The sequence below is a fragment of the Aedes aegypti genome, chromosome 2, assembly GCF_002204515.2.
Source record: "Aedes aegypti strain LVP_AGWG chromosome 2, AaegL5.0 Primary Assembly, whole genome shotgun sequence".
Taxonomy (NCBI): Eukaryota; Metazoa; Arthropoda; class Insecta; order Diptera; family Culicidae; genus Aedes; species Aedes aegypti.
The window spans coordinates 275,152,809-275,167,344 of NC_035108.1; the positions used below are offsets into that span (position 1 = coordinate 275,152,809).

Sequence of the window (14,536 nt, forward strand, 5' to 3'; positions counted from 1 at the left end):
ATTTAATCGGAGTCACTTTTATTCCAGCTATCCCTTCGTTGAAGCGTTCGATGTTGACCTTCTGGATGCACTCATCTTCTGATTGATTTGTTGAAACAGATGTCGCTGATGGTACCGTGGCAAGACTATCTGCATTTGGTACTTCTGGCAACTCCTCAGTTGTTGTCGGTGCATCTAGTAATTCCTCAGTTGTTGTTGTTTTCGAACTTCCTGCAACCTGATCCACCGATGATGTACAGATTGCCCGTTTGTCAACGTTTAAACGGCAGGACGTACAAATGCGTAAATTTGTATTCAATGTAGACATTGGAGCATTACCAGCCGCTTTCAGTTTATCTATGGTGCTTTCGGTGAGATTTCGTAGCTCTTTCGAACACTTTTTTTTCTGCAAACGGCCTGCAACAGTTGAGAAAGCGACTACTCATGTTGCTCGTTAGATTTTAATAAACAAAATCACTTTTTAGTTTTACTGACTAGTTTGGTGTCGTTTGCTTGACTGAAGAAAAATTTTACAATTAAATCTTTTATAACCATAGTGGTAGTATATTTTTAGCTTTTTCGTGAGTATGTTCATGGTATGTACCTATCATGTTTTTGATGTTGTCGAAGTTACTCGCTTTCTCCCAAATATGATTAACAAAGTCTATTCTCTACCAAGGCGGGTCTATACCCAGGTGTAGTCAGATTTTAACTTTGTGGAGAAAACCAGCGCCGAGAAAACCGACCTGCTTTACGTATACTAGATTACCTGGGTATAGACCCGCCTTGTTCTCTACGAGGTAAACTTTTTGCAGGTAAACTAGTCGTATACCTGTATAGAAAACTTTTTTTGTTGCTTTTGTCTTCAATATTAGATTTCTTATAGGTTTCTTTTATCAAAAGGTTTCAACACTATTGAGAGAATTTTTCTTCAGTTACGTACAATAAAAAATATGACACTATCAAGACTTGAGATCACAACACTGGATCGCGTCTGACTTTCTAATAGATGCTATAATAGTTATGAATAATTAAATAAAATATCATGAAAACAACTTGTTAACCTCATGTGGTACCCTTAACAAAAAAATCAGCAACAAACTGCGGTCCTAAAAAAAAAATTAACAATGAAAAAAAAATTTTTTTTCACTAAGTGTCAAATTTGTGAAATATTTGAAATGTCATAACTTTTTTGTTTATTGGCTTACCATCACCAAATTTTTATAGCTAATATAATGGACCGTTTTCCCTCAAAAAATTACGTTGGTATTCCGATAGGGTTTTGAGATATTTGAGTTTTTGTGACAAAAATGAGGTTTTGATAACTTTGTTTCTTTAGTTGTCCAACAATCGAACGAACCGTTTTTGCTGTGCAGCTTTTTGAATATTTTTGAACCATTTTCACATACACCCTTTTGAAAAGTTAGTCGTGACTCAACTTGAAGATTTGATATCGGAAAATGACGATTTAGATGGAACTGAAAAACTGTGCAAAGTTTCAGATATTTTTGAAATGGTCGATCAGAATCGACTTGCATGCCTCCGTGGAATCCCTCATCTGGAAGTCATCTTTGGTCGGTGATGCGATTAATGGCTAAGGAGGGAAATATGACTGTTGGTGATATGGTGATTCTTTACCTTACAACACGAAAAGTGAATCAGTTTTCTGCAATAATGCAAAGAGAGCTACGATGAAGAGAAATCAGTAAATGCAGATAAGCTCTTATGAAAAATCAATGCCGGAATGAGCATTCTTAGGTTGCTCATTTGGGTCCGCCCAATCCAGAAATTCTTTCATTTCGATTCAAATCGACCGTAACAGTTCTTTTCCAGTTGTTCTTATATTTACACAATTTCATAAGAAATAACCAATTTCTGCAACTACTGCGACAAGCCCTTTCTTTCGTAACATTCTCGAACCTATTCGGTTTAGTGTTCGGGGGCAGCATCATCGGATTGCTTCATTCCGGAACCGACCGGTCCGTGGCGTCTTTCCCACACCATGCGATGCTTCTGCTTCATGTAGGCAGTTTTGGCGTTGGCATAACCTCCCAGATCACCGTCTGAAAAAAAAGGCAGAGAAATAAAAGTGGAACGGGTGGGAGATGGGGTGCATGGTTCAACTTACATTTAATGAACCAATTCTCGGCAGCCTTTTCATACTGATCCAACAGTGGTCGGCATTTGCGTTCATGGTCCGGCTGTTCATACATGACACAGTCCTCAAAACGCTGGCGAAGAATGTTCAAGATCTCGTTGTCAACCATTCTGGAAATAAAAGATCATTTGTATAATGTTTAGTGTGGTATACAATTACAATACTTTTGCTTTAAAAACAATTGATTCAAGACGACTGATGCACGGTTATTGCTTGATAATTATAAATTCAATCTCCCCATTGAATAGATACGAAGCATTAACTTGACTCATTTCTATCACGAATATCAATTAAAGAAATCAGCTGCAAGTGGTTGAGTCATTGAAATGTAAAATACGAGGCAATTGATTTTGTCCTAGAACCGTTTGTGTCCATCAACCCAGACCAGATGGCGAACAGCGAAAGCATGCTCTACAGGCGGATAGGATAAGCCTCAGCCAGCGTGGAAAGTTTGCGGATTTGTTACTTCGACGAATATATGTATAAACAATTCAAAGTCGAAAACAAGCCGGCTGGCTGGTCAATGGACCAGTCAAGATGGACATCGTTCCATCTTTCGATCCGATCGGGCAGACGTTGATTGACTTTCTGCGTTATAACCACCGACAAGGACAATCAATATAAACAAATGGGACTAGGTATAGATAGCTATCGTGCATCAGTAGGAAAATATTCTTTGAGAAGATGAAAATTAGCTTCCAAATTAGCGCCACGATTTCACTTTAATTGGACTCAGTCGAAAATTGGATTGATTTAACTTTTTGACCAAATTAATGACAAGGTAACGATGTTTTGGTTTGAGCTCGCTTATTTTCCTGAATGGTGCGACGATACAATGTTTGAACTTGTTGGCAACGGAATATGACGAGTTAAAAGTGGCATGTTTGTTGATGTATAATAAATGACCTTTGGAAACCCATGACGTTAAACTTGCTTCCAGGGAAAAACGGGACACTCAGCAAGATGGTTTCTATGAGGTACTCTGAGCCAAGTGGAACAGTTACTTTCTTTTTCTATTTTTACGTTCCAATTGAGACAAGAGCCTGCATCTCAGATCAATTTTCTATGAGCAATTCTATAGTTACTTAATAAAAAAAACGCGAAACTGAAAGCTTTTTTTTCAAAATTGGATTGAAGCAAGGAGATGCACTTTCGATACGATATACTGAGTCTAAGTTTAAACCTTATTCCAGAAATAAGAAGAAACCTATCCAAGAACGGTTTATTGTTTAAACATTATATCGCCTTCCGTCAAACGAGACAAAATAATCCAGATGGCCAGTTGCTACTACGAAGTAAATCGCCAAATTGGCTAGTAGGTAATGGGGACTATGGGATCAAATGCATCTTGTTGGGATAAAAGAAGTCGAAGAAATGAATCTTTATTGAATTTTCTTCTACATTAATTAAGCACTACTGCGAATTGCAGATTCTCAAACTAGGAAATGTCTTAGGTGGCACTTTTATTCGCTTCTCCCTATCATATGCGGGGTCTACAGTGGCTCAATTTCATTTTCGTACGGGGCACTGTTTTCATATCAAGTTGGTATAAAACTGTTAAATGGTGCATGGACTTCGATGTACTTTATCAATAATGAAGGTTATAGGTGTCATCTATTGTTTGGCAATGACAAACTGTATTCATTTGCTTAAATCTTTGGAATAATGGAAAAGTATTGAGATTGTGTCTATAATTGACCCAATTCCATATTCGTACACCTAACAAAAAAGAAATATACAGCATTCAAAACTAATTTTTAATGGACTAGATGACTACTGAAGCTCTTCGTTGTGTTGTTCAGATGCAGTAGAATACATTTGGAAAATTTATAAACGGATATATTTGAAACTTAAGTAAATTTAATAAAAATACCAGTTTTCCCATGTTTTTTGCTAAAATATTCTGTAAGTCGAACAATAAATTGCATTTTTTTCATCATCACTTCCTTAAGAATGATAATTGCGAATATTGCACAAGTTTCAAAAAATTATAATCAGTTTTAGAGTAGCTAAGAGTGGATATCGACAACTTATACTTCTGAATCTTAGTTAATATAATATTTATAACAAATCCAAAACCAAAAATTTTAGTCAATTTCTGTATGTTTGGCTCCTAAATGTATATACATAATCCATAGTTAATGTTCCTATCAAAACATTGCGTAATTATCATTTTTAATTTACATTTTACTACCAAACATGATTATAGAGATTTATAGAATAAATATTATTGCCATAACCGCAACACAAACGTGTTTTTAAAATGATAAAAACAACAGGATATATTCTATTAAATAGTGTATCAATGCTTTCTGCTCATTCAAGTTATTTTGTATTTTTCTTATAAAATCAATAAATTGCAAAATAGGGTGTTATTTTGAATATAATTTAAATATTATTTCAAAGATAATTGAATATTATGATGACATCAATTATGTGGAGGTATGTACAAGGTAGTTTAGGGTACTTTATTGTAAAACGATGTTCGTAGTTCAAATTATTTTTACAGACAAATTTGAAATTAACATTTACCAGATGTTTAGAATGAAAATTTGGTTTACATTGATTAAAAATATCATTTTAGAAGAGTTTTGAACTTATGGCACAACAATTTTCTGAACTCAAAAGGGATAAAAACTGTTTATGATTTCTGTAAAGTGTATATATTTCAACTAAATTTCTATCAGAGCTTACAAGTATAATCTATAGATTGGATCCAATGACAAAAATAAACGTAATTATTCGAATTATTGGATTTTATAGCAAAAATCATTGGAAAACTGGCATTTCTCATAATTTTACCTAAATTTTATATATGTCCACTAATAAATTGTCCAAATGTATTTCACTACATCTGAACATCATAATAAAGCACTTCAGTAATCAAATAGAGCTTCTAAATTTAGTTTTGAACGTTGTGCGTTTGAATTTTGGTAGGTGTACGAATATGGAATTGGGTGAATTTTAGACATCAATTCAATACTTTTCTATTAATCCAAAGATGAATGTAAATGGAAACATTTTGTGATTGGCAAACAATAGATGACACCTATTACCTTCAATGTGGATAAAGTATTTGTAGCTCAATACTTCATTTAATAGTTTTTTACTAACATGATGTGGAGTCAGTATCCTGTACGAATATGAAATTGGGCCACTGTAGCAATCTAGACTGTCAGCAGCCAATAAATACTCGGCTCGTTTCGTTCCTGTATAATATGCTTTCTCGGCGCGGTGAGGTCGGTGATTAGAGTTTGCAGCAGCAGCAGATAGTAACGAAATGTTTATGGCCCACTAAAAGCGGGTGGATCACAAATGCGAGGGAAGGGTGTGAATCTACCTATGGAACATAAACGAACGATCATCGAAATGTGCGTGTTTTCTGCCAATCGCGCAGAAAAAAGAACATGCGTGGGCGGTCCCGCGGATAGATTGAACCACGCCGAAGATTGATCTCGGTCAAGCTGCCGATGATGATTATGACTTTAATTGTTTGTATTTTCTGTTTGTACTAGAGATATGGTCGAGGGCGTAGCCAGAATTTTCATCACGGGCCAAACAACCTTGTAACAACGACATTTTTGTTTTTTCAGTAGATGGTGTGGTTCATTCTCGATTAGAATAATTGCTGAATTGGAATCAAGTTATGATTCTTATAGTATGCGATTATGATATCTAGAATTATCCAAGGAAACGTCGAAAAATTTATGCAGTTTTTTCTTTCCTTTTTTTTCAGGAAAAAATCCAAAGATTTTACAAGACATTCCTGTAGAAGATTTTCTAAGAAGTCTTCCAGGAATATGCTTCAAGAAATACATTCATGTATTTCACATTAAATTTCTCTAGGAATTACACCTAGAATTCATTTCTTTCGAAAATTGCTACAAAAATGTTTTAAAAAATTTTGAAAAACATCTTTCAAAATACATTAGGGGGGATTAGGGGCATAATGGGCACATTAAGCGAATGCTTTTTTTAAGATCATTAAATGGCAATACTATTCAGTTACCCAGCTCGTTTCCTTGTTTGATATTAGTATGACGTGCTGCATTCATTGATGATAAAAAAAATAACATCAATTGTCTGGACGAGAACAGCTTTCCCGGGAAGCTCACAAGATTGATCAGAGCAACGATGGACGGTGTGCAAAACTGCGTGAAGATCTCGGGTGAACACTTCACTGCCCATAACTGCATGTTTGTCACATTCGACATTTTTGACAATTTCGAGTTAATACCGGGGAGAGTTATCAAATGACAAATACTTTCGATCAACTAACTGAAATCTGTGAGATAGTTCTAGGAAATTCGAAAAAAATACCAAGTTGTTTTGTCACATTGGCAATTGTAACCGCATAACAGTCACATTGAGATTATACATAAGCGTCATAATGCAGTAGCAACGAAATTTCTATCAGAATTATTTTCTGACTATTCACCCATTATGCGATATGAGTTGTACAAAATTTTAACCTCAAATAAGCACTTTTGAACTCTCAGTGATTTTTTGAAATTTTAGTTCCTTCCCATACTGCAATAAAATACAAACTTAGTATCCCATTTACTCAATGCCTACTTTTGTCGAATGTTACAAATATGCAGTTATGGGCAGTTCAGTTCGTTCGAGTCTCGGCGGGGACTACGACAGGGCGATGGACTGTTGTTCAATATTGCGCTTGAAGGTGTTATGCGGAGAGCCGGACTTAACAGTCGAGGCACGATTTTCACGAGATCCGGACAATTTGTTTGCTTCGCGGACGACATGGATATTATTGGGAGAAAATTTGAAACGGTGGCAGATTTGTTCACCCGCCTAAAACGCGAAGCAACAAGAGTCGGGCTAATGGTGAATGCGTCGAAAACAAAGTACATGCTGGTCGGCGGAACTGAGCGCGACAGGGCCCGCCTAGGAAGCAGCGTTACGATAGACGGGGATACCTTCGAGGTGGTGGACGAGTTCGTCTACCTCGGATCCTTGTTGACGGCTGACAACAATGTTAGTCGGGAAATACGAAGGCGCATGATCAGCGGAAGTCGGCTACTATGGGCTCCAGAAATAGCTGCGGTCAAGAAAGATTCACCCCCGCACCAAATGCACGATGTACAAAACGCTCATAAGACCGGTAGTCCTCTATGGGCATGAGGCGTGGACTATGCTCGAGGAGGACTTGCAAGCTCTTGGGGTTTTCAAACGCCGAGTGCTAAGGACGATCTTCGGCGGCGTACAGGAGAATGGCGTGTGGCGGCGAAGGATGAACCACGAGCTCGCTCAACTCTACGGCGCACCCAGTATCGTGAAGGTAGCTAAAGCTGGAAGGATACGCTGGGCAGGGCATGTTGCAAGAATGCCGGACAACAACCCTGTAAAGATGGTGTTCGCTACGAATCCGGTCGGAACAAGAAGGCGTGGAGCGCAGTGAGCTAGGTGGATTGACCAGGTGCACCAGGACCTGGAGAGCGTGGGTCACAGTCGAGGATGGAGAGAAGCGGCCATGAATCGAGTGATTTGGCGAATTATTGTTGGCGAGGCTTTATCAAGATAATTGATGTAAAGCCAAATAAGTAAGTATCAATTGTCTGAAAAACGAGATTGAAAATTGGGTCAAAAAAGGATGCAAAAAAGGTATCAGGGAGAAAAATGAACACTTTCGTGTAATTTTGTAAAAACAATATTATTAATGAGTGTCAATATTTCTGATAGGTAAAAGGACTCTCCCTCAATCTTACTAGCTAGAAAAAACTTCTCTAGGTTCGTTATTTTGCTCGAAAACTTGATTCTTCCACCGACTTGCTTACAACCCATTTTGAAATTAAACAAAAAATAAAAATCAAATTTCAAAGGACAATTAAAACAAAAAATGAACTTTTTCGTCGTTAAACAGTTCATATGCAATACAGATTGTACACAGTGTATCACATTGCTGAAATATGCATATTCTCAGAGAATAAGGGGTGTCCAGAGAAAGGACAGGTATAAACTATAGATCCAAGTCAATGTCTTGACGGTAGCTTAGCTTTTAATGCACTTGTCTAGCATACAAGTCGTGGGATCGAATCCCACCTGAGCACGTAGATTTTTTCATAATTTCACTAAATAATTTATCCATTTGTACCACGCGTAATCAGTTAATAAAACAAAAAAAAAACATGGTGATCGGATTTCCAAACAACTCTACATGTGGCAATATATCTTAGAAGAGTTCCTATCATGATTGATAATAAATGATAATTGAACTTTTAAGAACAATTCGTCCCCTTAAAGCTACAAATCAAAATTTCAAGCTATCTAAGGCACGAATTTGAAATCGATGATGTAGTACCGTAATTCGGGGTGTAGTTGATCAGTGGGGAGAAGTTGATCATTCTCGTACCCACATGTATGAACTGCCAAGCGTTTTCAATTATCATAATTTCTATGATACCGCATTACCTGATAGCTGCGCTTGGTGTTTCTAATTTCGGTTTGCCATTCAAGATAAGTATACCATGGAAAAACAGATTTTTAAGAAATGTTTGATTAACTGTTGATGCGTTCTACTCCAAACATTCAACTATTTCAAAGGCTTTATAAAGAATCCATTTAAATAAACTGTTTCATACATTAGAGATATGTTCTGTGAACCCAGTTTTGAATTTGCATTGTGGATAAAAAATCATTTTCAGAGAAAAAAAAATGTTCTTTTTGTGCGCAGATTACTTATTTCAATGAAAATTGCATACTTTTAGGCGGTGTATGTGGTGTATTCTGTAATTCACAACATTCAATTCTAAAATTGATCGATTTATAAACAAGTTGTAAGATTTTTGGAACTTGATTCGGAATCAGTGACCCCAAATTTATTAAATAGCATATCTCTTCATTTTAGGAAACATATCGCAGTGATTAATCAATTAATCGGGGTGAAGCGGTATCAAAAATTCAACTTTTTTTAATTTCTAAAAAATGGTTTTTATTATTACGATAACATTTTGAACAAAATTCGTTTGTGCAATTCGATAAACATCCAACCAGTACAGGTTTTAAAAATATGTGGATGATAATCATGCATCCTACTAGGGATTATAGAACAGATTCGCTCAAAAGTGATCAACTTTACCCCATTTTACGGTACTACAGACAAGCAGACGTAACACTCAAATTATTTGTATCTGAGCAATTCTCGCTGAAACCAGGTCGCCATCGGCACCCATCGTTAGAATTCCAATTTTATGTCACTGATCGCTAGTTTTCGATAAAACTTAAGGGTGGTTCTTTCTGTTTTCTCAAATTGGTGGACCCCTCGTACGCCAGCTAGCTGAACAGTTTGCGAAAAAGCCCATTTTTTGATAAATCTTGGGTATTTCTTCACGGGATATGTCTCATATTTCCCTTGGAACACATACCAAACTTAATGGCATCGTATAGAGAAAGGATATAGCTTTCATTTAAACTTGAAAAAAATTTAGCGGCCATTTTGAATTTGGCCACCATCTTGAATTTTGTTAGAAAAATCAATTTTTCACCATTAGCGCACCGCTAGTTTTGAATTCTGAGATCACCATCAGAAAGCTGAGGAAAAATTGCGTAAGATAGGCTACAAAAACTAGGTGAGCAAAAGTATTTACCCTATGATATGAACGATTTTCTAAATCATGTTCTACTATTTTGACGTATATGGCGGGTGCAATCAATGCAAACATAATTTTGTGTACAACAAAGAAACAAGTTTTCAATCGTTGGTGTATTATTTGAGACAGATGAAGAATAGGAGTATTAATTTGAGTGAAAAAATCTGGCGGCCATCTTGGATTTTGACACCATTTTGGTTTTAAGTAGTAGAATGAGTTTTCACCTTGTTAGCACTCAACATGTTGAATTTCAATGCTACCGTTACACTTATTCTTCTTCTTGTTCTTCTTTTTCCTCACGTTACGTCCCTACTGGAACAGAGCCAGCCCTTCAACTTAACTAGTTTTAAAAACAAATTATCAAATAGGATTTTTAACGCTTATTTGCTGCCTGAATGATTCTTCTGCATATCTTCGAGTTGTAAAATAGCATTATTTCTTTCATTTATTTGGTCTAAAACCATTGATACAAATGAATAATCAGTTGAACAGCTGAGATAAGATAAGAAAGATAGAATCTGATTGTTTTTTTTTTAATGGAGGCATTATAATTCAACATGATGAGCACTGAGATGGTAAAAAATCATGCAACTGCTAAAAACCAAGATGGCGTCGAAAGCCAAGATGGCCGCCAGTTTTTCTAACCTTGAAATCATACACCTGCCTTTCTGCATTACGTCCAGATTAGAACAAAACCTGCTTCTCATCATTCAATTTCGCTATTTTTCACATGCATGTTGGGCGGTACTAAAACGATACTTTATGGCTTAGAAAATCAAGGATGTTTTTTGCTTCAAAATTTAAGACTTTAATTATAAATTAATGCACTTTTGTAAATGTTTTACGTTAGAACTACAGATATTACCACAAGGCTTACTAATGTCCCGACACGCAATCTATAAACTTCATACAATGAACAACAATGCATAGGGTAAAAAAATGTTTGTTTAATACAATCAATGTTTTTTGACGGTTTTCATTTATTGAATTCATTTATTCATTATTACTGAATTCAAAGATATGTCGTGTTGGCTGAAATCGCATTAAGAAAGAAAATTCCTGTTTAATAACCTGGATTTATAACTAATAAAGCTGAGTATCAGGCTCGGTTCCAGTAGGGACGTAACGTCAGTAAAATGAAGAATAACAAGAAGAAGAGTATACGTAACCTTTTTTTATTGGTAGCCTCTTAATTCGACATGCTGAGTGCTATCAAGGTGAAAAATTAATTCTACTACCTAAAATCAAGATGGCGTCAAAATCCAACATGGCCGCCAGATTTCTTCACTAGAAATAATATTCTTATTCTTTACTCGACTCGAATAAAACACCAAAGGTTGAAAACTTGTTTCTTTGTTGTACAAAAAATGATGTTTGCATTGATTGCACTCGCCATATACGTCGAAATCGTATAACATGATTTAGAAAATCGTTCATTTGATAGGGTAAATACCATTGCTCACCTAGTTTCTGTAACCTATCTTACGCAATTTTTCCTCAGCTTTCTGATGGTGATCTCAGAACTCAAAACTAGCGGTGCGCTAATGGTGAAAAAACGATTTTTCTAACAAAATTCAAGATGGCGGCCGAATTCAAAATGGACGCCAAAATTTTTTCAAGGTTAAATGAAAGCTATATCCTTTCTCTATACGATGTCACTAAGTTTGCTATGTGTTCCAAGCGAAATATGAGACATATTCCGTGAAGAAATACCCAAGATTTATCAAAAAATGGGCTTTTTCGCAAACTGTTCAGCTAGCTGGCGTACGAGGGGTCCACCAATTTGAGAAAACAGAAAAGACCACCCTTAAGTTTTATCGAAAACTAGCGATTAGTGACATAAAATTGGAATTCTAACGATGGGTGCCGATGGCGGCCTGGCTTCAGCGAGAATTGCTCATCTTACACAGAAATAGCATGAGCATGAGCATTGATGACCGTACAATTCGTAGTTGCTACTCCTTGATTGACCACAATAATCGAAATTGCACAAAGAATCAACAAACGGAGTTTGGGAGTAGCTTACCATCCTCAGTGTATAATTTTGGGAAATTAAAATATTATAAAGTCAATATCGGCCCACGCCCTTACGGTCATCGGGGAAGAGAAGGAATGTTAGTGTGACATTGTTACTCTGCATTTTCATGGTTGTCACGGGAAGGAGTTTTTGTTAGTGGGAAGGATTCATAAGCTACACAATCTGGATTCACCTTGATAAGTGATGCGATTCGTGTAACCTCAATTTAAGTAGATAATTAAACCCGATTCTGTTTTTGCACGGGGGATGCGTACCGTGCAAAAAAAAGTAACACCATTTCTCGACGTTTCTTGCAAAAATAAGGTTTTGGCGTAAAAAAATGTATGGAAACTTTTTTTGCAAGGCCGTGTACAAAAAAAACCTAGCAAAAACAGAATCGGGTGTACATAATTTTCATCTACTCTATTCTTCTAAACAAAAAAATGTCGACACTTCTGGTGACGAACCATACAAAGTGTTTGTTGCATTTGATAATTTATTCATTCGAAATAGCTCTATAAGACTGATAAAACGTCGACACGTTTTGCAATTGTAATTGTAATTTATTGGCAAAACGATAGCATGTTAGTATTTACAACTTTAAATCATGTCAAGGAAATATGTGTCGGACCATTCAAAGTTTTTTATTGTGATTCCTGTGGTAAAAGACTTAGGAGTGCTGATCGACGCAAAGTTATCGTTCACGGACCACTACTCGTCGATCATAGTAAAAGCAACCTTTTTCTTTAGGATGTCAGCTGAGTTTCGAGATCCTTACTGCTTATGCGTGGTATGCACCTGAAACGAAAAGCGCTCAAGTAAAATTTCTCCTTTTTACCAAAGTAATTTTGACATCTGATCCAGTATGAACGAAATGTCACTTTTACTTGTGTAATAATTAAGCGGCAACTTTTTCCCGTACTCAAATAATTTTGGTGGCGGAGCCATTCCTTGACCGTTTCTTGTCCTATCCTTTTATACAGTACTTATGAACAGCGTACCAGCCATTAGGCGCTCTTTATGTAGCGCTGGTACGATTAGTCCTAGAGCCAGCATCTATTGTTTGGTGTCCCTACACGGAGAAAATGAAGTACTCAAAAGTGTGTTCATTCCACTCAATTCCGTGGGTTCGTGCGTTAACCTACTTTTGAGTTGATGGGGTAGAAGTTGTTTTCATTTGCAGCCATGTGAAAAACTACCTACCGGCTAAGTTCTTTTCACTCAACCGGCAGATCAAATAACTCAACTTCCAGTACTACGCCACTTACTCAAATTTGAGGTAACGCACTAAGGTTCGGTTTTTGGGTTGTTTTGCTCTTCGCTCTCTGACAACAATAGAAGGAGCGAATGAAATAGGGAGAGAAAAATAACTCAAAAGTAAGTTAAAATATACTCAAATATGGGTTTTCCGTTTTCTCCGTGTATAGAGCTTAGTGACATTTGAACACACGTATACTAGCATACGCTCGTCATACACAGTTTGTTTTTGTTTTCCTCAAAGAAACTTGCACACGCTTTCCAGACTCATCAAAATGCATATGGAAATATTACCCAATTTGAAAAATTTACACCCTGATTCTGGGGGTTTTTCGAGACAGAGTGCATATTGTTTTCCTCTAAGGTTCACAACTACATCTACACTAGGGCACCCATACCATTGGGCGTGATAACCACTATACTGACAACTGGGGTAGACGGTTTATCAGATACGCTTTTAGATTTATATTCTGGAATAATCCAGAAATATGGAGAACGCTGCCGATTGTTGGGCCTAGAAACCCTCTCCAACAGACGAAGCATATCGAAAACTGCCTTCGCCGGGAAACTGCTATTGAACGCCATTGACTCCTCCATTCTATTGACGCGTATCTGTCAAACGATGCAAACTCTAGTGGAATTAATGGGTAAAGTTCAAATTTGGATTTCATTTACTCTCGAAGGTCTTTTTTAGCCATTCCTGGGAGTAACCGTGGATGAAAAGAATAGAATTAATCAATTAGTACAAACATATCCTAAGGATCCGTTAATCGACTAATCATTAAACCGAATTCTCTAGCATTTACAAGGGTAAGATTTTTTGAAGAAAAGAAGAAGAAGACGTTGGCATGAAATATTTTAAACCAGGGTTTCCCAACCGGTGGTCAGCGGACCCCCAGGGGGCCGTGAATACTTTTAAGGGGGTCCGCGAAGCCATTGTAATTAAGTGCCGTGCTTTTTGATCGATGCATAGATGTGAGTAGTCTCTAACCTAACTTGCTTTACTAGAGTTTAATATTACCGAATTCCAAAATTTCTTATTTCCTTTAACGTCATTATGTCAATAAAAGATTGCAAGCCAGGTATTTCCTTACATTTGTTGCTTAAATATTATTCCAGAGCGAGTTTCCATCGTGGCATATTTTTTGTTTTTTTTTTTTTTACTTGCAAGATTTTACCAAAAATCCCTCAACAAATTCGTGGCCAGAAATTATTCACTTTTTCCACTCAAAACATTGGCGGAATGTTCTTAAATTTATCAGAAGGATTATTAGGGTATTAGATTTTCGAATGATATCTGAGTTTTGAGCATTGGTAGACTTCGAATACAATTCTAGCAGAGTTTCTGATTGATTTTCTAATTGTTGATAGTTTACTCTTAAAATATGTATAGCAGATCCTGAAGGAAAATATCCGAGGAAATATTCGTACCTTTTCGAAAATTTTTGCGTAGATAACTGAGGAAATTTTCTACAACTCCTTCAAATACCATTGATGAGTTGCTGACAGGATTTTTGT

The 14,536-nt window shown here is 36.5% G+C and overlaps 1 protein-coding gene across 1 annotated transcript in view; it reads right to left on the bottom strand.

The window, feature by feature from the left end:
• Positions 1-1,801: 1,801 nt before the first annotated feature.
• Positions 1,802-14,536, bottom strand: part of LOC5572650 (NADH dehydrogenase [ubiquinone] 1 beta subcomplex subunit 10) — a 28,086-nt gene continuing 15,351 nt past the window's right edge. The window contains exons 4-5 of the mRNA XM_001654100.2: positions 2,108-2,247; positions 1,802-2,042 (exon numbers count right to left, since the gene is read on the bottom strand). Coding sequence (XP_001654150.1) covers positions 1,909-2,042; positions 2,108-2,247 — 274 coding nt within the window. The 3' untranslated portion in view covers positions 1,802-1,908. The remainder of the gene's footprint in view (positions 2,043-2,107; positions 2,248-14,536) is intronic.